This window comes from Vollenhovia emeryi, unplaced genomic scaffold (genome assembly GCF_000949405.1).
Source record: "Vollenhovia emeryi isolate VEMERY1.0 unplaced genomic scaffold, V.emery_V1.0 DF939149.1, whole genome shotgun sequence".
In the NCBI taxonomy this organism is placed as follows: Eukaryota; Metazoa; Arthropoda; class Insecta; order Hymenoptera; family Formicidae; genus Vollenhovia; species Vollenhovia emeryi.
In genome coordinates this window covers 48,418-73,060 of record NW_011967217.1, presented here as the reverse complement: position 1 = coordinate 73,060, position 24,643 = coordinate 48,418, and the positions used below count along the sequence as shown (strand labels likewise).

General features: G+C 43.6%; 1 protein-coding gene across 4 annotated transcripts in view; it reads left to right on the top strand.

Annotated features, from left to right (window-relative positions):
• Nucleotides 1–245: 245 nt before the first annotated feature.
• LOC105565709 (microtubule-associated protein Jupiter) overlaps nt 246–24,643 on the top strand; it is a 28,162-nt gene continuing 3,764 nt past the window's right edge. The window contains exons 1-4 of one of the 4 annotated variants that reach the window (XM_012019121.1): nt 246–642; nt 18,543–18,940; nt 19,887–19,910; nt 21,632–21,712. In XM_012019121.1, the coding sequence (XP_011874511.1) occupies nt 581–642; nt 18,543–18,940; nt 19,887–19,910; nt 21,632–21,712 (565 nt within the window). In that variant the 5' untranslated portion in view covers nt 246–580. Of the gene's footprint in view, nt 643–14,834; nt 14,868–18,542; nt 18,941–19,886; nt 19,911–21,631; nt 21,713–24,643 lie in introns of those variants that run through there. The other 3 variants (XM_012019123.1, XM_012019122.1, XM_012019124.1) reach the window with 3 other exon arrangements.

The window sequence follows — 24,643 nt, the reverse complement described above, 5'->3', positions numbered from 1 at the left end:
CCCCCTCCCCCCCTCTCTCTCTCTCCTGTTCCTCTCCTCTCCCTGGTTCGCCGAGCGTATTGATTGAGGTGAATGCACGATGCTCGGCGTCGGCGTCGTCGTCTCTCCTGGTCCGCGGACAGGGGTGGAAGTGCATACGGCACTGTCGGGGTACTCGCGGTGGAAGTGGCGAGTCGCGAGAGCTCCCGTTGGGAAGGGAGAAGAGAGGAAGAGAGAAGGAGCGACAGGAAGAAGGAGAGGGAGTGAGACGGGCACGAAGCACCGGTGGAGGAGGTGTTATATACCGGCTGGATCCTCGTTCGACCGTCAGTTTCTCGTACGAACTCGCGGCACCGACACCGCGAGCACCGCAAACACTCGCAGCTGTCAGAGATCGCGATCATCTGAGCCGCGGAAGAAGTTCGCGCGAAGTAGACCCGGCCCGTACGGATTCGCGCTCTGCGCTCGCCGCTCGCGTTCTCGTCCGCGCCCTGGAAGAGGACTAAGCCCCTAACCGGAAGGGCTGACCGCTCGGAAGTCGCTCAGAAGTACCTTCTTCGTCGAACCGTCCTAGGGTTGGGTTAGGTCCTGGGGGATCGCCATGGCCACCTACGCGGCGTACAGGCACGTCGAGCTTGACAATGTCGGATACGGAAAGAAAAGGTAACGATACGTGAAACAGAGAGCGAGAGAGGAAGACAGAGCGGGAGCGTACCGCACTGCGGACTTCCCATGGGCGATATTTCCGGTTGAACTGTGCCGGTTGAATTACTCTTTCAACTTTTACCTTTCAAGAAAAAAAAAGACGGAATAAAACACCGCCTCGCCGTGGCTCATTTTCCAGAAATTGCAAGTTTCCTCGCGTATTTGGAAGTGCGAGGGATACCGAGAGGGAACCAATCAATAGTTCGTCGCGTTTGACTTAAGGTGCACCCAACGTAGCATCTAACCAGACGGAGTCTGCTTATTTCCGTTGTGCAAAGTAATAGTCTCCACTTTTATGCGTGGCTATCATTTTCTGTTAAAAAGATAAAAGGGTAACATCTGAACTCTAACAGACCGGATATTTCCGTGTAATTTATTAATAATTGGGAAAAACTGGTAGATTGTTGAATTCCTTGAGAAGGACCCACAACCCGTATGGTCGGAACGTCGGATTTAAATAAACAAACCATCTGCCAGCTTAAAATCTAACAATTCTTTTTATCGTTAATCAACTACGGGCGATTCACATTCTTTCGTTGTTATTAATAATTGTAACATTATTTATTTAAACATCGAAATCTTTTTAGGTTTCCAGTAATAAATAACAACAAATAAATTTGGTTGGCCTTAACTGGCACGTGTTTAATAAATTCAAAATTTTTTGAATTTATTTTCTTTTATTTATACGTATACATTTTTTGTGAAAACAAACAAACAATATTATTTATTTGTCAAATTTTAATTAAAACCGTAACGACCTGCCATTCAGACAATTATACAATAACGTGGGGGTGCAAGGTTCTTCAGGGTGCGCGTACTGAAATGGCAATAAAGATTTCTCGACGCTTCCCTTCCCCTCTCTTCTCTCGGTTGCGCAAGATTTAGTGCCTTAGTTGAGCTTTGTTAATTGCGAGAGGCGTAGAATGGACGTTGCGAGTCGCGGGGCGAGATGCAGGTGTTGTTCCCAAGCGCAAGGTGAGGGGCACTTTACAGACGGGCGTACTTAAACTGATTATTTATAAGCTCGTGGAAACGCTAGGCTAGCGGAACGTGCGGTTGTTCCGTCAATCGTGACAGGTCTGATCGATTTACATCCAGCCGGTCGTCCCTAGCGATGCGAGCGAGATGCTGCGTCCCGCCGACGATTCGTTGACATTGCAAGTAGTAAGACCGTCTACAGGATGACTCGCGAATAACTCGGAGTCGAATCGAACACGTGAAGGATCACCGTAGTCTTCGCCTCTGTCGATCGTCATTTGCGGGGCAAACGGTATTTCGTGAGCAGTTTTAATTATTACATTAATTACAGAAGCGCAAATGCCTCTCGATCGTCCCGAGTGCATTTAATCGTTAATTAACGGTCGACTTTACCTTAGTCTTACTAACGCGATAAGCGTTATCAGGATACCTCTCTCGGGCAACGTCACTTCCTTCGAAGGATGCCGATAACGAAACGAACACAAGGCAACGTGCGGTTGCAGATAGTAACGGGGAAAAAAAGAGACACTGCTTCCGGATTTCTTATTCTACAAATTTCTATTGACGAAAGAATATCTCTTTAAGTGCTCTGCGCTTATTTACGACGTGACATTTCAAATCTGCGTTCTTCGAATGTGTAACCGTGACCCAGAAACATAACGTGGAAAAGTCTGCATTTTCTAGGAATTTTAACGCGTTTTTCACATACTATCTCTTCGTGGTTAAAGCGACAAAATTGTCTGCACCATTAGCTAAAAGTTGTATCGGGAGAAGATAAAAAGGGATCAGTAGCGGTTAGACTTAGAAAGCGTGACTGCTCCGTGCCTTATCAAGCGTGTTGTGTACGCACCGCGAGAAAGATGGCAATCTCGGCCTTTTTTAATAACTACCTGTGCGAAAATTAATCGACCGATGAATCTCTCGAGCGATTCTCCTCACTTCGAAATGAGTGTTTCGTTGTAATTAAAAAAGAAATTTACCAATAACGAGAAGTAACATGCTTTTTTTTATCGAAATGCCGTAAAATAGCGAGCTCTAACATCAGTACTTTGCAATTAAAACGTTTACAATTAATAAACGTCCGGCTCGCGGTGTTTTTCTCATTTCCACGATCGGGGAGAAGTTCGTGGTTGAAAGTAATATATCGGGTTATGATAAATTACATGTTTCGATACGCGCGCGGACGGGTTAATCCTCCGGCGTGGCGCATAATTGACTACAGATTCCCCCGCACTAATTGACGAGAGCAGCTCCTCGTGGGTGTCCGTTGACCCTGCGGCTGCAACGCACCGTAAGATAGTTCCGAAGGAGAGCCCTCGCGAACGTGGAGAACACGCCGGCCGAAAGATTTATGCAATTGAGCTTCGTTAAAATCCTGGTCAACGCCCTCGCGTAATTGACGTGTTCTCCTGCGCACGAGCGACGGTAATTACGTGGATGTCACCGCGCCTAATTACCGTCCGTCATGATTTTTCACGTCCGGGCTCGGTAAACGAGCGTGCGCGTTCTCATTCAAAAGTATACGGAGATTTCTATCCCCGGTTCGCGTATTAATCTCGGAGGGCCTCTCGGGCGGCGTTCCTCGCTGCTTTGTATTCGTTCCGCGGCGAAAAACCACGAATGTCGCGGAATTCACGACTCGCGAGCCAGGTTAATAGCGACTTCGTGCCGGGTGTTGAATTAATTGCGGCTCCCCGATCGGCGTGCAAGATTAGACGACGAGACTTTATACCCGGGTTAATGGCTTGCGTTCTGAATGGGAGTTCCGTGGTATCGCGCTGCCATTCAAACGTATTCTCTACGCAAGACACGTATTGTACTGTTAGCGTCGAAAATTAAGTTTCAGGTCATGAAAAACTGAATAATAAAAAATCTATTTTTGTACGCGCGTAGGTGCACATGTGTACAACTTGAAAGAGATTTCAATTCGTAGGAATCCATCGCTTCAGCTGGTTGACCAAAATATTGAATATCGAAGAATCGCGTAAACGATAATCGACGCAGTGTCTTAAGAAGAAGGTGTACATTCTGAGAGTTCGGAGAAAGCCGGGGCCATAAAGTAACGGCAACCTCGAATTCAATTTTACCGAAGGTTTTAATGCGCGCGGGTCAGAGGTCAAAGCGCGAGCGAGTAATGAGATCTCGAAGTGCCCGTCCGAATACCGATTTCTCTCAATAACAGCGAATTATGTTTTTGCGCGTGCACCTGCGTCCGACTCGAGCCCGAGTGGTACTTGTTACGGACATGCGATATCATCTCGATCGCAACCGATGCCTATCGACCGGTCAAAAGGGATGAGCATCGGTGCGTGTTTCTGTGCCATCGAGATGCTCCCGTTACAATGCTTTCTCTATGGAAGCTCAACACAGTGGCGGCTTTGTTCCTCGGGTGATAAGCAGAATGATCCCCGGCACGATCACGGAGCTTCTTTGTAACCTGTTCGACGCATACGTGGGATACTTGAAAAATTGCTAACCGCGAGGTCTCTTCCGTCGCGTAGTGTTAAGTAACACGCAATCTCAATCCCAAGGTAAAAGTACATTTCTCGCCGACCCCGGGTCTTCGAGCGGTGCAGTTTTGCATTTAAATCCTCGGCTTCGGATTTTCCTGGCGCGGTAAGAATTTCATTCAATGACGATGTAACTTCGATCCATATGAGGTCCAACGAGTCGAGACAAAAGCAAGGAATGAAACTATTTTTGTTGTTTTCGAATTAAATAACAATTTTAATTCGCAAGGGTTTAGCGTAATTGTGTATTAATTAAAAACTGACCTCGTGTCCTCATTCCGATAAAAGGAACATTTACGTGGTCGCGTGTGATCGTTGCGTGTGTGGTCGGGAAAAGCCTTGCGACGTCGACAAAGCATTAGTGCAATTAATCCGGCAATTCACATCGTTTAGGACGACCCAGGAACCAAACGGAGAACCAATGTCAATTTCATTGGACAGGACGCCTTAAACGGGGTGGGGTCTAATTCATGTAATTATCAATCAGCTATTAGGCTGCTTAATGAACCCTTCTCTAACGAGGGTAATGAGCCGCGTCGCTGATTGTCGTGTGGGTTGAACCGCGCACTTTTCGATCGCATCCTCCACCTATTCTCTGTCTTACGTCTACCTTTATTTCGTAATTACCATGATTATTAGCCCAATTAATTCAATCGACTAGTAAATTATGTACGATGCTTCGGAGTATATAAATTACAGCATTAAAATCATGATAAGAATTGCGATATTCAAAAGTATTGCTGTCGACTTGTTTAGAATCGCTCGATTAAAATCTTGAAAAACCTGAAGTCCTCGGGCAATTTTGCTCAGCACCTAGAGAGCTTTTATCGAAGTTGACTCTCTGAAAATTTTTTTTTTTTGCTTGGAAACTTAAATGAAAACATCCAGAAAATCAACGTATCCTCGGAGGAAATCTTTTTCTAAAATTGGAACATGTTGCTCATTTGCAGATAAATTAAAATACCACGTAAATGAAGAATGCCCGAATCTCGAATTCAATGTCGGGAAGATTATCGTAATCATGCTCGTTAATTGAGAAAATCGCGGATCAAAACGTAATCGCGTGCGCGATTGCGTTAGCAGTTTCGAGCGACGTTCGCGAACGTTTGCCTAGCGGAAAGCGACAAATGACTTCGCGAACGACAACACTTAAGTTTACCTCTGCGACGGCTCGCACGCGATCCTCTCTTCAATTTCCTCCGCGTGTAAAACGAACCGTTGCATTTCGCATATATGCACATGTATAATGGAAGAAGCATCGCGTTACGAACGACGGGACGTCTAGCCAACCCCCTATCGACGCGACGCTCTTTATTGGAGGATAGGGTTACTCACCCTCGTGTCGCGGAAGGGCGACATTTGCCACCTTCGCGGACGTGAGCTCGTTGGGGCTTCGCGAAAAAAGTAAAAGAGACTTTACGAGACGCCAGAAGCCCCGATAATGAAGCGTCTCATCTCCCACTTTCTCTCTTTGGGCGTACAATGTTCTTGAAATTACACTAATACACCCTCGGAAAGGATTTCTGTTACTGACAAGTAAACCTACCCAAGTGGGGACACACCGATTTTGATGAGTGTTGAATATGTTGTTTCTCAGCTCAAAATAAGGGACACGTATTTTTTTATACGTGCCCATACGCACTTTTAGGTGGTGTAATACCCCTTTGAAGAAAATTTGATTTTCTCTTTCGGGGCGAATATCGACGAAAGTGTAAGAGCTAGAAAAAGATTTTTTTAATGAACGTTAATGAATAAAAACCATTTCTGCGTTTTCGTTAATTATAAACAACCATTCGATATGCATTGAATGCTTGTGAAAACTTTCTAGCGGTCCAATCAAAGGCGGAACTCGAAGACAAGCATTAATGTAAATTGCACCGTGTCGTGATAAACGTAATGTGATCATTCGCGTCGATTAAAGTCTCGGGGAACCGATGCAAGCTGTTAGAGCTGATAACAGAAAGGGAAAGAGAGAGAGAAGAGAGAAAGGGGGGGAATACGAGACATCGCGGACTCTAATCCCGTTCGTAACATGGTAAGTGATTTGATCATAGCTACTTGTCACGAACGACAAAGTACCTCCAATGTCTCTTGCTATCGCCGGCTGACACCGACTGATTATTCTATTAAGTATCTAGTTTATTATTACAGCGATGACAACAATTTTCTTTTACAATTTCTTATTCATATATATGATACATTAAAATTACAATAAATATATAGAATAGATTAATATAAAAATTAATATTTCGAAGAAGTTGCAAAATTAATTTATTTGGACAATATATTATAGCGAATTCGGTTGCCTGCACTGAGTGCATACTAAAGCTTGTTTACAGTCAATTCTTATACTGCAGGATCGTCCTAAATATCCTTAGAAATATTTTTAGCCAGTAAAACGATCTATACAGCATCTATACGGATTATATGTTTGCCTTTGATTGAACCGCTAGAAAGTTTTCACAAGTATACAACGCATATCGAGTGGTTGTTAATGATTAAAAAACACAGAAATACTTTCCGCGACGATTATTTTTGGCTAAATACTCTTTGAACATGTATTTAAGACAAAGTTAAATGTGACTGTAAACAAGTTTTAATTTAATGCGCACTAATACAAGCGATCGAATTCGCTATTAACATATAAATTGCCGTTTGACGAACGTGTGCTTTCAGTGTAAGCGTCCTTTTCGGAGGTGCTGAAAGATTAGTTGTTCATCTACAACTAGTAGACACTTTTATTTCACCCGGCATCTTTTACCCAGAGCATTGACTTCGCTTATGCATACATTACAGTCCATTCTCGTGATAGATCGACCGCGATAGGGTATGCCGTGAATACACCAAGGTGCTCGGACTGCCATCTTCGTGGACGGTCACGCCTGATATTACGTGGCGTATGTATGTACACAGGCGGATATATACTACACTCGAACATATCACGCCTCTTAAATTATGCTATCGCAATTCCTAGATAAGACATTTTCAATTATACGATTCTCACGCGAGCCTCGTTATCTCGATTCACATGTAGATTGAAATGTTTATGCAGGACACCCGGTAGAATCTTGGATATCGCATTCTATCTGCACACTTTCGCTTACGAAATTATGCATATAAAATGGACTATAAATGCCGCGACAGCCGGAGAACGTGGAGATCGTTTTGAAAAATAAACCGAGGGGATATAATGGTGGACACAGATTTAGAATCTGATGCTCTAATAATTTCTATTTTTACTTGCATCCTGCAGTTTTTTCTGTTGGGCTAAGATTGAACGACGAACGATAGTCGAATTTCGATTGGTTCGTAACTATTATTCGCTCGTTAAATTCCGAGACAGCACCGAGTGAGTCTCTTGTGAGAAACTTGGGAGAGAATAGATCGACGATTTTTCTGGAATTAAGACGATCGATTATACTCGATAGGCAGAGGCGTAATTGGCCAATTAGTTAATTTCTCATCAAGTCGATCCGCTGGCTGCGATCGCTGAGCGTCCACGATTCATTACGTAAAGTCTTCAAGTCCGGTGGAATCCAGACGGCGGAGTATTCCTTATTAAGCCCGTCGATCGCCTGAACGTTATTATCGTAACTAGTCGAATCTATTTACGTGTCTCTCAAGCGTAATCGTAGCGATTGGCCACGTAATCTCTCACAGCTCGACCAGCTATATTGTATACTTGCGAGGCAGATCGTTGGCCTAATCGGGCGCGATTAGTCGAGGAAGCAATCGAGCTTTCAATTAGATTTGCGTCATTTTCGTAATTGCCATTTGTCAAGTAGCGCAATATATTGATTGGACTTGCTGACACTGTCGATATTTAAATCTCAATTGCTGTCTAGCTGACGATCTGTCAAAAGTAGTGAGAGTGCGAGGGAGTATGGAGCGTTAAGAAAACCGAGAATACCTCTTGAATATTCCTTGTTAAAAATTGAAACAAAATTTCCGTAATGAAAAGAGAGAGACGCGTTCTAAGCTTAGCCTGATTAAAGTTCAAGCAATTGCTTTAATAAAGTGTAGAAAATTTCAGGAGAAATCTGAATATTATTCTGTACTAGAATGTTAGCGAAACAGTTTACGCTCGATGCGATACGCCATGGCAGTTATTAGTCATTCGCGTCATTTGTTATTATCAGGTCGCTAAATGCGACTCGACAAAAATATCATCGTATTCACGTAGCTCAACAAGTATGGTAGGTGGAAAGGTATCCCGCGCGGGAGAATTATCGAAGATCGATCTAACGATCGCTTTTAATCCACTAACTGACGGTTAGTACCCTTTTATGCCTCGTAGCTCGTGATCCACGTGGATTCTATCGACCACAGGAATTTATTCGCTTCCGATAAGTGATGCGCCTGTCGATCGCGATTGCGATCGAGGGTAATTGGGATTAATGAACTGCCCGTAAGCGCGAATGTTTCGCAATACATATATATGTAGCGCGCGTACTAGCGTAGATTTAAGACTAGCCACGGCCTTTTTATCGAGGCGATAAATTGCCACGGCTATCATGTTTGGCAGCTTTGCGAGCAAGCGCCAAGCGGTGCACAGCGGATGGCGAATTAGTCATAGATTTCGACCTGGCCGCGTTCCAATGTTTCAATGCGGTTTCCTGCATTTTTAAGGCGATATGAAAGTCGGCTCAGTTCTTACACTGACGTCAGAGGCGACGAGATTTTTTTCAGGTAACCTACGGTCCAAATGGACAAGGTCGTTCGGGTATGGAAAACCATTTAACATAAATTCCATTATCTCGAAACAATACGTGTATAAAAGAAACATAAGCATTCGAGGAGATAAAAGTCATTAATATTTTACATACAATAGCAACAAATCATATTTTAGATTCTAAATCTCTTCTTTCTCTCTCTCTCAGAGATTTTTATAGGCCGTATCTGGCAATTTTAATAATACAGAAAATTTATTGCGAAAAATATTACCTCAGCCAGAGTTTCAACCTGGACTTCCCTACACTCTAGACAGGCATCTCAACCAATTCATATTATTTGCCTCGGTGGTCGAATTGGTTGAGACGCCCACCTAGAGTGTAGGAAAGTCCAGGTTCAAACCCTGGCTGAGGTAATGTTTTTCGCAATAAATTTTCTGTACCATTAAACATGCCAGATCAAGAAAACACTGACGTTGAAGATTTATTAAATCCCAAGAAATTGTTTCCTCTGTGCAGATACGTCCAAATAGCTATTTACAGTAGTTTTTCCTGTCATATTGCGAGATGCAGGTGGAATCGTTACACAAAATATGGCCGTTGCGCCGCGAAACGTCCGATTATCTCGACGCGAAGGGTTAATAAGTCGATTAGCAAGACGCGACTGGGAAGGGAGATGAATCACTCCCGACAACTCTCCAATCTGCATCTCTCGAGCTCTCACGGAGAACTCGAGGAAGAACGGCGCGATCAAGGTGCATTGATACGACGGTATCCGCCATTTCACACGTGCCCGTTTACGGGTGACAGCTGTAATTGCCGTATTTACTCGCATTGTTCTGCAACGCGTCGGGCACGACGACGGTTTATATAACGGTAATTCACGTAATTTCGCGGACCGACAGTCAGACGACCGCATAAATACAATCGCCAGCTTCCAGACTAGCGGATCGTTTGTTCCTTTCTTCGGACGGAGAAATTACGAATTGATCGATTCGAACTTTTTTCCGAAGCCTTGAATTAAATTACCGTTGCAATTAAAAGTAAGTTGAAAAGGCTCCAGTTTTTCTGTTATCGATATTTTTCATTTATTGTAAAATTCTGAATTTGAAATATTAGTGTACAACAAGAACAAAGACTTGTCACTAGTACCTCAGTGGTCGAATTGGTGAGACGCCCGCCTAGAGTGCAGGAGAGTCCAGGTTCAAACCTGAGGTGGTATTTTTTCGCAATAAATTGTCTCTAACTAAAATTGTTAGTTGTGTCGGTTATCAATTTTCCTACATTGAAATATCAGGTTTGTTACGACATATGTAAGTTTTATTCGTAGAACAATATCAGCGTCTCTTTGTTTTTCAGCTTTTCTTGATTTCACTTGCCTATAAATGACGTGACAATGCGGCAGGAAGTAATATTCGATCGACAAACGTGGGACAAAAACCTACAATGCTTCAGCACTAATTTTACTCGCACCACGTGTCATTAAAACGTTTTTACGAGAAACGACAGGAATAATAATATGAGCGTTGCGATACACGATAAGGACGGGCAGCGTGGCGGCGGGATTAAAATTCACTCCGAATGCAAATCTCTTAAACGAATCTCATGGATATTCATTATTCGGGCTTACTTCGCCGCGTCTGTACGCACCACTTCTCGTTTCGTGGCGCGATTGAAACCCGATGCGTCAGCTTCTCTCCTATTCCACGACCCACGCGGACATGCGTTTATAATGCATGTGCGTATTAACAACGCAGTATGTGCGTATTAATAACATATTAACAGCTAAATAGAATTCGACACTTTTTCCTTAAATATCGCACCGAGCATGCTTCGCGCATCTTTCCTCCCTTTCGATTACACGGTTTAAAAAAAAATGAAACCCGGAAATTCTCTTCTTTCTTGAGAAGAAGTTACTTCGCCTTGAATCGCGAAAATCGGACGCAGCAATAGTCGATAGGTTGATCGCGAAACCGCGCAGAAAGGTAGGGAAAAGCACTACCGTGTCACGGACGCGACGGTCGTTTGAATATTCAGGGAACTCCCACGGGGCGAATAATCGTGCCGTCGTTCGCGGGTACCGCCTGCCAATTATCTCATCGGTTGCATTGTGTTGCGAGAGAGGGAACGTAAGGAGCCGTCTCGAGGTCTCCGTGCCATCGTGCGCGACTCGTCCGAGTTGTTGCTCGCATTTGTATAAATCGAAGATCCAATGGGGGCACAACCGGTTATATGTTTTCTGGTACATTACGTGGGGGGGGGGGGGGGTTAAATCAGAATTAATCAATTTAAAGCGAACCTATTTCTTGAAATTATTACAAATTCGCTAGGAATTAAATAAAAGTGTCGTCGAAAGTGCCTAATTTACTTGTACATTTGTTCACTCAAACAAATAGAAGAATAGATTGAGGAGGAGAAAAGTTGCGACGATCGCAAAGCCTTTGAAGATGTACTTTGTTCAGGCTGTGCCTTCCCGTAGTCTTTTGCATCTCTTTCAAAGTCAAAGCCTGGTACGATTGACGCGAGGAGTAGGTGTCTTAGAGCATGACAACCTATGATCTTGTCCAGCGATCCGAGGAAGTGTTAGAGACGGCTAAGCGCATAAACGGCGAATTGACTCAGCAACACTCGACGCAACGGCGCCTTGTTCGCGCGGGAAAAAGACTCGGACAAGCTCGAAGTGCGTTGCTGCACAATACGGACAAGTGAAAACGTTACATCGCGCGCCAGTTACGGCGAAAGGGTTGACATTTCGTGCGTCGGTTTGTCATAATTAAGACAGGGGAACAATGACCATTGTCCGAATACGCGAGAAAAATTTGCCTGGCCGCACGGTGTATCGGCACAATACCTAGCGCCTCGTTATCGACATCCTCCTCTCGGACCTCACATGGCGTTGCCAGGAGCCAGGTACCCGGGCGTGACCTCCTCTAGCTCTGTTCTTCTCTCCCGTTCAGAGACGAACCCTAATCCCGTTGCTCTATCTCCGCGAAAAGTTGAGCAACCGCGAATAATTCGCTGGGCCCGGACGTGATGTAAACGAAACGGTCGCGATCTCTTTCCAGTCGGAAAGAACATTGTAAAATGATGGGAAAATTATTTATTTGTGTCAACATATTTTACGGACATGATATTATCGATATATTATTCGCGTGCTAGCGAGAAATTGCAGAAAACGTCAATATAATTTATTCTACGACATCTGTAAGAGAAATATAAAGAAGTCGGCTGGTGCGGTCGATATTATATATTATATCTGGTATAATATACGACCAAGGTGAAAAGTTAGATAAGGGCACGCTGTTACCCTGGAAACGAATTATTATTACGCTATCCTAAATTCGGTTTTCCTTGGGGCAAACGTTCGCGTGCCCGTCGATTTTGAATCGATTCGCCTCTCTCGGCTTATTCTTTCTTTTTTGCGCGGAATTATGCCGCGACAGGTCGATGTCAAGTACAAGGGACGTCGTGCTGGATGGTACGACCCCATCGCCTTGGTATTCGCCGAAACATTCTCCCCGTGCCATCCACCGCGAACACCCACGAGATTAATCGATGTTTGCCATGACGCCGAGAAACAAGATCGTTGAGCTTTTATCTTTTAACTGACGATATTTTAATCCTCGAAAGTTTTCTAACGCGACAGAGCTCGCGAAATTCTTTCTTAATCCTAAGCTATTTTCTAAAATCTCGAATGCCATTTTATAGGCAATTTTTGACAATTTTAAAATTGATAGATCGTAAATCGAACCTTTAAAAAAATGTACGATTAAAAATGAACGTTAATATTGTGCATTTCCCTCGACGACTGTCCAAAGGGATGCGGCAGGAAATTGGCGAACGGTCGAACTTTGAAATTTTTACACGTGTCTGCGTAACTACGAGGCATATTCGGAAATTAAGGTTACAACGTGTAGCTCCGAGGGAAAATTTTCGTTTTTAAGTCGGCATCCCTGCATGAAAGGGAATCTTGCTGAAGGAAACAAGCGGTCAGGTGGGTCAGTAGCTCAATTGGTTGCATCAGAATCGTGTCGTGACATGAACCCTGCAATTTTCGATCCCGCCAAGTGTGAAGTGCGAGGTGTCATCCGGTATCTCGCTATCGCTAAAAATGTCGCTAAAAAAATTGCGAGACCCACAAAAGCTTCGTCGGGCCATTCAAACCAAGAGGAGAGGTCGGTTGACTGAATGAGATCCGAAAATCGGCTCGACGACTTTATCGTATCCAAAGACACGTTTTTCCGAGATGGAATTCATCAATTACCTGACAGATGGCTTAAAGTTGTAGAAAGCAACAGCGAATACTTCGATTGACAAATTTGTTTTACTTTCTGTTAAAATGAATCTTAAATATAGCTGAAAATTTTGGATTATTCATTTGTGCACCTAATACTTGGAACTGAATGGCAATTACGTGGACAAATAGTGGTGTACTTGTGCAATATGTCATATAAGCAGTGTTGTGCATAGATGATTTTAAAATTAGCTAGATAAAGATAAGATAAAAATATATAAATTTATCTTAGATAAGATAAAGATGATTTCGTTTTTAATATATCTAGATAAAAGATAAAATAATATGATGATTCATCTAGATAATTTGCAGATAATATTTTTAAGACTTCATGTAAACACAGTAGAAAAAGTTATTAAAAAATTATAGAAAAATTTAAATTATAAAGGAGGATATAGAATATATTCAGGTTAAGTTATATGACACACATAAATGCATGGTCTACAACGCCATCCATATTTAAATAGTGTAACTGTTAAGTATTTTTATGTGGCTAACCTTATGTGGCCCTAAACCAAATTATCTGTACGTTATCTTAGATAATTTAGTAAAAATAACACTTTCTTTCATCTAAGATGCAGATGTAGATAATATTTATTTTTATTATCTATATAAAGATAAGATAACGCTAAAATTTTATCTAGATAATCATCTATATAATTTTATTTAGGTAACAGCAAACACTGCATATAAGTTTCAATAATATGCATTTTTCGATTTTTGTAGAATGTTGTAACCCTAATTTCCGAATATGCCTCGTAATAGATATTACGAGGGCACCAGCTGGATTGACGGCTGGTCCCTTGACGGCTGACTCACCGTAAGATGCGTGAAAAACGACAATGAGCCATGTGAATATGTAATTGATGAGAACAACACCGTGGTTTCCTACAAAAGCCGTCGCTGCCTCGCAGAAGCGTTAATTCCGCTCATTGTAGTCGCGCTAGGCAAAGTGGATAATGGTGGTGCCGCGGCCTTATTTCCTAGGCTGCGTCGATTAACCGACGCGGATATACCTCCGCGAGGTATACGCGCAAATATACGTCGGTTTCGATGTACTCGCGTTGTCGGTCAGGCCCCGTGAATGTTATAATCAGCGTACATCGCGCCTTGATGATAGGCCTCGGCACCATTTATCCTCGGGGCCCCGATAGTAGCCCCCGTCGCCGGTCCCGTCATTCAATTGTCCGATAATCTAATAGAAAAGTCAACGGTTAACGACCCTCTCCCCCCCCCGTTCCCCCTCCCCTTTCCCTCCCTTTCTTTCTGTTCCTCTACGTGAGAAAAATGATTTACAAGCGTGATACCGTAAACCTATTTTCAGACGCGAAATTGCGTCTCGTAAAAAACGCGCGAGGCGCATAGCGGAACATTGTCCATAACCGCGTTCCCCGTCTCCCCCTACCCCTCGTCCGGCTCGATGGCCGCGTACGGCGTTTTCCTCCGGGATGCAGTTGGTGCACGCAACGCTGGCAAATCGCCGTCTCGGATTAGTTGCGTTTCTCGACAAGACGAATCATCTACTTTAATTGGTTGCGCTCGAAACCTTTGGCGAGACACCTTCGGTGAACTCGAGAACGTATGGGGCAGTTTAGGATTATCGCCCGACCGTTTGATCCCTTAAGTGAATCGACTCGCGCGAGCTGTAGGAAGATAAGCTCCAGAGATTCTCGAGGTTAATTGGAGGAATCGGTGCATACATTATTGCACAATGACAGATGGAACGAAAAGGTATTAAATGTTTCTTCGAACTTGCGTAAGCGGGCCGCTGTAAACGATTTCGTTCTTGCCTGACTTTGATCTTATAAGCGCAACGTCATTATGCCTCTTATTTTCTCCATTTTAAATGGCGAGACCACTCGGCGATCCAGTCTTGCACCCAGCCATTCGACACGCGTTTTCTTCATCGCGTTCTTCGTCGCGATAATCCAGGAAGTAGCTCGCGTTACCTCGCCAAGATCCATCGCATTTTCCTCGGCTCTTTGGAGAGCAAATCGCTGCGCACACAAGGTGCTACCACTTACATCGTGCTCAGCAGCCATAAGCACGTCTTACGCTGGGGGGAAAAAAACAACGTAAACCACCGTCGGTTTTGAGATGCCGATCGTTTGTGGCGCCTCGACAGCGTGTTGCTGGACGCGAAGCAGGTTGATGGCCCAATTAACGTGAGTGCCCGCGTTAATGGGTAGACGCAGAGGCGTCATACACGCGTCATGCCAGCATATTTCCCGGCGCACCCATCCTGTCCCCCTCCAAGATCGGCCGCTTCCTACGGGTCCGATTGATTATTCTCGTTACTCGCGCTCGCGTCTCGTCTCGCGGCTACCTTTCGCGAGGGACGTGGGCACCGCGCCCGACGTTTATTGACACGATCGCGCGCGCGCGGCGCCGAGAGATACAATGGAGCACGAGGCGTGAGATATAGGAAAACAAAAGTGTGTGAAAATAACAAATAATCGAGCCGTTATTATCAACTTATAGTCCTGTGCTGAACCGGACTCGATAACGTTTCTACACGGCTAAGGCAAAAATAACTAAAATTAAAATGCTGCCGTATAAATAGTCGAGGCATCTACGTTGCTTTGTGTTGCAACATTCGCTAAGTTTGCTGCACAAAACGCATATAGTTGTCTCCACTACTTATCATACCAATGTGGGTATGTCAACCATAGATATAGCTGTCCCAAATATTACTACGAGGGCGGTTCAAATATGATCGAGACAAACACTGTAGATGGCGCGCCTGTATGTTTTGAAAGTCGCGGCTTAAGTATGTGATAGCTGGGTCCCTTCAAAACATACAGGCGCGCCATCTACAGCGTTTGTCTCGATCATATTTGAACCGCCCTCGTATTATTGTGCCAACCCTAATTAGACATGTGGTAACCATATCGGTCTCTCCGTGTACTGTTTTGCGCCAGTCACAATGCCCAGGTATTCGAATCGGTTACGAGCGAACTATATTTTTCATAAGAGATTGTTCTTACTCTTGTGATCGGCCAGATCTCTCTCGCATTCGATTTCGGTCACAAAGTAGGTACCAAACGAAAGGTCTCGTCAGGACGATCGCAGATACGTCAATCTCAGAGTGTACCTGTTTAACGTTCCAGAGATATCGGCCTCCAAAAATTCCCAGGACGTAAGCGATGAACTCGTCTGGACGGACACCAGCCAGTTGTTTGGAATGGAATGGAACCTTTGGAGCCCGATATCTCTGGAACGTTAAATAGGCGCACTCTGAGACTGACAGATCTGTAATCAGCTCGACGAGACCTTTCGTTTGGTACCTACTTTGTGACGAAAATCGAATGCGGAAAAATGGGGTCATTTGTCTACGGACACTTGTTCTCACTCTTTCGCCAAATAACATAGGTTTTCGATCTGAACCCACTGATTAGATATCGAGAAGTATTCGAGACTCAATGTAGAAAATTGCTAGACGACGCTTGGCTGGTAAATTCTAATTAAAGAAATTCATTGCGAAAAACATTACCTCACCCTGGCTGAGGTAATATTTTTTGCAATGAATTTCTTTAATTAGAATTTGCCAGCCAAGCGTCGTCTAGCAATTTTCTGCATTGGTTAATCATGTACTGGCGTTAAATAACTCTTTACGTTATTCGAGACTCGTTCGTTTTTTATGAGAAATAATTTGGGCCGCAAAGTAAACAATTGGAGCAAACGAAATTATTTTGTCACGTCAATCAGAAGGCGACTATTGCTTCGCATATCAACGACCAACTCCCATGCCTTTGCCAATATTTGTAATTTTTATATCGGCAATTGCCGTACGTAAAATCGACAAGATCTGTAACATTGTAAAACCTCGGTCGAGCGTTTCGAAAGAAATAAACCGAGAGATTGCGAATTAATGCTCAATAATCTGCGTGTTCAATGAAGATGTATCCTGCATTAGTGATGCGGCAATGAGCTAACAGAAGATTTCACAAAATCGCGGCTCTCCAACATTTCTATCAACTTCTCTCTGATATGCAATCATCCGAGATGTAATAACGCGGAAACGTCCATTCATCATCGTGATAGTGCAACGCGCGAGATGCAACGCCGCGCAATGAAGGCCGCGCGTCATTAATTAAAGCGTAACGTCCATTTCCTTGATCGCGAATTAATGATTTCTTACTATTATCCGTTAATTCGAAACGAGCGGAACGTACGATTATTTATTCTGCAATATCATTTTGCAAATTTGCTTACTCCACCGAGAAGCGTTACGTGTACAATATAAGATATATGTCCGGGAAAGAAATTTTGAAATTAAATTGATGCAGACCTTAATCTTTTGCAAAATAATTCAAGTATCGTATCCAGTTGACATTTAAAGTGATGACGTTTCTTCGTTGTAATTGTAGAGTCTTTCGTTTGACTCATTTGACCCCCGGCTTCCGTTGTTAATTCCGTAAAACAAGAGCAATCCTCTCGGAGCTAGGTCGTATTCTTTGACCGACTAAAAAAAACGGGGACACGCACGGGGCACGCGTCGCTCCCTAAGTGATATTGCGCTCCTAATTGCGAGCCGCCCGCTCTATCCTCCCGTTCCCGAAGCAGTTTGAGAAAAAAAAAGGAAGTGCTTCATATTCCTAATTACTCTACCAATTCTCCTCGGTTTCTTTTTTTCACCCCTTTCTCTTTAGCTTGTCCGCACGCGACAATGCGCGCGTGCCGCACGCACCGCGCTTCGTTAAGCGGAAATCAGCGCGGATTTGCACCCGTAAATTGCATCGTCTGCGCTCTCCATTCGCTGCTTCGTCGGCGCATTAGTTTATCGAGATCTGGAGCTCGCTACTTTAGTACTTTTGTCCGATTCGATTTCACCGTTACCGATTTCACCCATGTCAGCTCGCTTGCCGTATGTAATTGATCTTGTTCTTGAAAAAAAAAACGGCTCGCAACGTTACGAGAATACGTGTATCTAAAAAATATACTACCTGAATCTAAGAAATTCTACGTAAATTTAAAAAGTGCCAGAAATTAACATGAAAATGCTAGAATGTGGAACACTTTTGTTAATTTTTGTAATATTCTACAAGCAAGCAGATGTTTTAATTCTTTAAGATTTTATTGTTTCTCAAATCTTATGTAATCAAGTACTGCTGGCGACTTTTAAGAATATTCTCATTTAGTTGGTTATTCTTTAACACGCGTGACAGAAAACAAGTTTTAAACGTCTGGATACACGATATCTTTTCTATGTGTTTCTAAGAAATTCTCAAAGTGGGCTATAAAGAAATAAGGAGGAAAGTTTGATCCTAAACTCAATCAAGTCCGCGCATAAAAAGTACACTTATCGAAGCACTGTCTTTGACGCGAGCAAATTTTGATTGTTGCAGCTCAATTGTTTGGTCTCTCCTCGATCTCTCATCGTTTCGTCCTTTGCCTTGATTTCAGGGTGCTGAAACCGCCCGGCGGTGGCAGCAGCGATATTTTCGGCGCGGCCCCGGAAGAGACGAGCCCGCGGCGCGTTAAAGCCCACAATCAGTCCCAGCTGGGCTCGGCCCTCTTTGGCAACACCAACGGCACCGACAAAGGAGACGGTGCCGTGTCGCCGCGCAGCAACAAGCCCGGTAATGATTCATACAAACGCCTGTTTGGTCCTCCCGATGCCCCACCCCCAAACGCGAGAAATCACATGCGCAGCAATATTCCCCTCAGCGGGGGATCGTCGATCTCGTCGCTATCGTCGTGCACCGCGACGTCACCCGCGAAGAGCACGGCCAGCAGCAACTCGTCGGGTATCGCCAACGGCTATACCAGCAACGGCAGCAACTCGTCCAATGATATGACAGGTAAGGACCCGTGGTGAACGAGGAAGCGGTAGCTGAGTCTGTCCCGGGGTGGACAACAGTGGTCTGACCACTTTCCCTCGATAGAATCTAGTTATTGATATCTAACTAGTAATCCGATGACATTGCAAGCTATTTAATATGTAAATTGATACATCTCTCCTATGACATTGTACTTGAGAGAACGATCGCTTCGTAGAAGTTTACAAGTTTTCCAATAAATTCAATTTACGGAGTTCCTTACAAATTATATGTCACTTTGGGATATTAAAAGAAAATGCAGTATTAAATAAAGGTGATTGCCATTGGAAAATGTGCAGATATGCCGCCCCGGGACCCTTTAAACTGTTTCCACATTCAGGTGATGCTCCTTTCTATGAAAGCGAATACCAAGGGACGACGCTCCTGATCTAAGTTGAAATATGTGTGTGTCGCAGGCTCTTGGCGTAAAAAATAATTTTCCGTTCTGATAATCGCGCTCTTGTCACGACGGGAAGTAACTTTCTCATCGGAAACGTATTCGGTCTTTCGGAGTTCACGCTCGTTGAAAGTAAAACGCGCAGGCAAACTTTTCAGGCGTTTCAAAAATGATCTTTCTATGTTTCGCGCAGAATAAAGAGAGACTAATGATATATTCAGTTATCTCGATTGCGCCAGACGCGAATACGCTTTGTGTTGAGTACGTACGATATTTGACCAATCGAAAACGTTCCGACGTTTTCTTTTGCCGCTCGTGAAATCACGCCTAATCAGATCAACGGCGAAAGTCCTTCGGTCGGACGCGACATGCTCTCTTTGCGCAAACCGAGTTATCGCCGAGTCGGCTTTCGGCCCGTCGATGCGGAGCTAGCGAGACACCAAAGATTCTAAATGAATATCACTGTCTAACATGTATATACCGCTCTCTCTTTTTTTTTTAATGTATGTCACTTGAACTGTTCGCAAGCAGCTTTTAGGAGAAACAAAAGATTTCGTAAGTGTGTAACGAGACATTCAAGTAGATGACACACGACACTGCTACACTTTCTTTTTTTTTGGTCATAATTAAACGCGCGTAATCGCTCGGCAATCATTTCTCTCGCGACGAATAAGACGGCGGAAAATCTCATTGCGCAAAAGTCGACAACGTCGCGGCGGAAGAAACGTTTGATTTTCACGGAGCATTCGCGCCATGTATCTCGACATCATCACGTTATTTTAGGGCCTGCCACGAATACAGGAACACATATTTTGAGTTAGACATGCCTATTACCGCTTAGGCCTTCATACCGTACATTCCGCTAATAACATTACATCTCGCTTTACGTTAAACTGTTATTTGTATTGTTTCCCACACACGATTCACTCACTTGTGATAAACTCATAGTAAACGACATTGAGGGGCAGCAAATTACGGTGGAAACGGGAAATTTGTACTCGACCCGAGTAGTAATTTTTCTAATATTACTTGGTCGACGCGCAATCTTCTCCTTACAGAAATTACATGAATGAATCCGATAGGAATGCAATGTGGTTTGTATCTCGTCAGCGAATAAAACTTTATTGCAGATTTCCAAAAGAACTCTGCCAAAAAAAAGGGATAAATATTTCGATGTCGTTTACGAAATGTCATTCACGAATTTCCGCGGATGAGGTGCATCATCGATCGTGTACAATACATTTAAATAACTTTTAATCCGTTTAACAAAAGCACGCACGGCCGCGAAACATTTTTCCACGATAACACCGGCATATTAATATCGGAAAGATTCCATCGACGATACATGTATCGTCGGCAGACATGAGGAACGTCGTAGCGAAGGTTTTCTTTCTTTCTTTCTTTCTCACAATCGACGTAACACGTGTGCGACTTGTTTTGCTCTCTCACAGTATCACTATTGTTTCTGTATTTTTGCTGCTGTAAATGTTTATTCCTCCTTTCTTCACAACCTGAGCACAACACACACCGTTTCTCTGTTTTGCTTTTGTCTTAATTTGTCACGTACGGACGAATCCAAGATATCGAAGACGCCCTTTGATGAAACAGATGTCGAGTCATTATACTGAAATCTCGAATGTCACAAACGTAAATCTAAGAGACGTAATATTTGTATATATGTGGAGGAAAGTCCTCTATTATGAGATAGCAGGTTCTCAATACCCAAAATCACAAATCTTTGTTGCAACGATTACACAATCTAAGAATGAATTTTTCTAGACAGATTTTGCTCCAAGGGGCAATAAATTCATGGTGGAACCCGTGAAACCAATAGATTATGCTTGTTAATTTAACAAAACCCCCGCTATCTCATATCAGGAGCCCATCTCATAATAAGGGACTTTCCTCTTATATGGAAAATAAATTCATTGCGCGGTTGATGAAGTGACGATGGAAAAGAGTAAAAATAAAAGTAAAGACGCGACGGGGAGACACGCGAGAGATTTGTAGACTTAGAGTTTCGAGATAATTTACCCGGGAAGGGGGACAACTTAAGGCACGGTATCTGCGATTTGCCCGTACGAATTGCCGCGTATTAACACAAGTTGGTTGGGTTACGGTTATGGGTTTTGCGACGATGTTACGGTGCATGGGGTGAAACGGTGAAATGGCTCTGCGGGTTCTTGCGCACGTCGCTTCGCGCGCACGTGGCGGCGAAAATGTGGGCTGTTGAACGGTGTGCGAACTGCACCCCCGTCGCCGCATCCCTTCAGCAGGAGGTTTGCCGGCGCGCAACCCGGTCACCGGAGATGGAATCGAGGTGACGCCCTTGAGGCGCATCCCACGAAAGTATCGAGGTAACGTTCACTAATTATATCCGATTCTACAAATATATCCCTTGATCCCTTTCTCGGGAGACACGCGTCACCACTTTCCTGCTTCCTGTCAAAGTAGATTCTCAGCGCTACCGATTGGGATTCGATTATTTTCTGTCGCGAATTATCTCTAACAGAGACATAGTAGATAAGTAAATTTAAGTAAATTGTAAATTAAATCTAAGTCGTCAAAGATTTTCACATACGAGATTTCTTAATTGACAGGCAAGAGGAATTGACACCGTTGACTCTCGCTTTTTTTAATTCTTTTAATCTTTTAAGCGATTCTCGTGAAAAGTATTCCAGAATTTAATTTAATATATTTTAATATAAAGTGTAAGTTACGTTTAATTAAGTTTCTATAAGTATTATGAAAATTATATATATATATATATATATACACACATGTAGTGTATTTAGATCTATAGTTAATTAAAACTGGAGTGGAATTGCTCCTCAGTCTTTCTATCTTTTCAATCTTGCGAGTTCCAAGTGCCTTGTTAAAAGATACTTATCTAATGAAGCCAATTTTCCGAACGCGAACAGTCGAATGGAGGAAAATTAATTACCATCGCGAGAATTCCGTTTTGAAGCGCCGATTCATAATTGAATACATCCGCTAATAAATTCGTGCTAATTGTAAGCGTAAGAGTGTAAATGCCTCGTTATCTCGTAGCACGCGCAGCTCGCGAATCGCGCTAAACAACGTAATTGCAAAAGGAGCAATAACCATACGGCCATAAATATTTATACGAAGGGAATTTAAGCGCGTGCTCGTATTTTTCGCGGGCGCTCTTGGAGTCTCGAACGCAGTCTTGCAAGATTGAAATGAAAGCTCACGCGTTGCGAACGCGTATCCACGATGAAAGGACTCCGGTTCGCGGAAACGACTCCTCTCGCGAGCGAGATCCCGAACATAGCGAATTGTTTATCGAGCGGCGTGGAATTACGAGCGTGATGTACCGTTATACGTCTTCCGCGTTGTTTAATCGCGGCACGGCGTTTAATACGGTAATAGTGTCCGTCGCCGGGAAATACGTTCAGCGGAACACTGTCGCCGCACAAATCGGAATCCACTGACAATGAGCGGTGCCGATACCGTGCTATTTACGTTTCGAGTGCCCGCGGTGGCGTGCAGTCGTTCGTTGAACTTGAAAGTTCGACGTGCGTCACTCGCCAAATGATAAGACGAGCAATTCATAATTGTCTATTTAAATATTCAAATTCGGAAGTCAGTGGTAACATCTTGTTAAAAAAAAAATACAAAACGATTAAAGATAATGACGCGAACGTATTCATGTTCGCGGTAGACTCACGCTCGTGTCCATCTCCCATTTCATTCTTGCACCAATTACAAAGAGTGAGAACAAGTGTCCATAGGCAGATGGCCCCATTTTTTTCGCATTCGATTTTGGTCACAAAGTAGATACCAAACGAAACACTAACCGGCCAATGTTTTAATACAGAAAATTTATTGCGAAAAATATTACCTCAACCAGGGTTTGAACCTGGACTTCCCCACTATATAGTCCAGGTTCAAACGCTAAGGTAATATTTTCGCAATAAATTTTCTATATTAAAACACTGGCCGGTTAACGTCGACTAAAAAGCTTGATTATCGTTATTTATTACTGGCAAGTTAAAGGGATATCAAACGAAAGGTCTCGTCAAGCCGATTACAGATATGTCAGGCTCAGAGTGTACCTACTTAACGTTCCAGAGATATCGGACTCCAAAGGTTCCATTCCATTCCAAACAAATGGTTGGTGTCTGCCCAGACGGCTTCATCGCTTGCGTCCTGGGAATTTTTGGGAGCTCGATATTTGGAATGTTAAATAGTGTCCGCTCTGAGACTGACGTATCTACGATCGTCTTGACGAGCCCTTTCGTGCCTACTTTGTGACTCAAACCGAATGCGAAAAAAATGGGGTCGATCTTGTTCTCTCTTTGGATTCACTCGAATTCACAACGAAAACTCGCTTAAAGGTCGCACGGAAAAGAATTGCCAGACGATATATTATACAAATGTAAGCGAGTCTTCATGCGTCGCTTCGCGCCGCGGCATTTACGGTAAGTTGACGCGATTTAGTACGCTAGAGCGTAATAAGTAAGCAACGCATCGTACATATCGTTGTGTCTTCTCGTAGCTTATTGCAGGTGTTAATCCGGTTCGCAGACGATACACGAGTTTGTTGTTCGATGGCTTTACGACTGATTGAACTGTGTGCTTAATTGCCTGTGAAGTTGAGCAACTCCTACCTCTCCCTGGTCCCTCGAGATAAGCTCTAAACTGGTGCGACAACCGCGGTTGTACGAAACTAGTTGAGAAACGATCGTGTATCAGTTGGGGGACCGTATCCTTGTGACGTTTACGTGGTAGTGTGCGTGTGAATGTGTACGACGGCAGCATGGGGACGTGGGTTTCGATCAGAATTTTGGGATCTGCCAACGTCTTCTGTCGAGCGCGTAGGAACTTGTCGACAAGATCGTCTAATAAATTACGTACCCAACGTAACTTATTGGTCTCTTTCCCTTGCGCAAGATCTCTGCTCCGAAATGGATCGTTAATCGTAGTATTATACGTCGAGAGTTCCTGCGCTCTGTCATCATTTGCATGCCAGAAATTTGCGTGTTCGACGATGTAGAAGTGAAACGTAGCTCTTCAATTTTCCACGCCTCAAATCTGTCTTTACGAGTAGAAAAGTCTTCGCAAAGGCTTGTGTCCACGATGCTAGAACTTGGACCAAGTTCTATCTGTCTTTGCGAGTAGAAAAATCTTCGTAAAGGCCTGCGTCCACGATGCTAGAACGTGGTCCAAGTTCTAGTTTCGAGAAATGTGTAGCCAATCAACTTGCAGCTTTTATGAGATAGCTTAAAGTCGATTGGCTACATTTCTCGAAACTAAAACTTGGA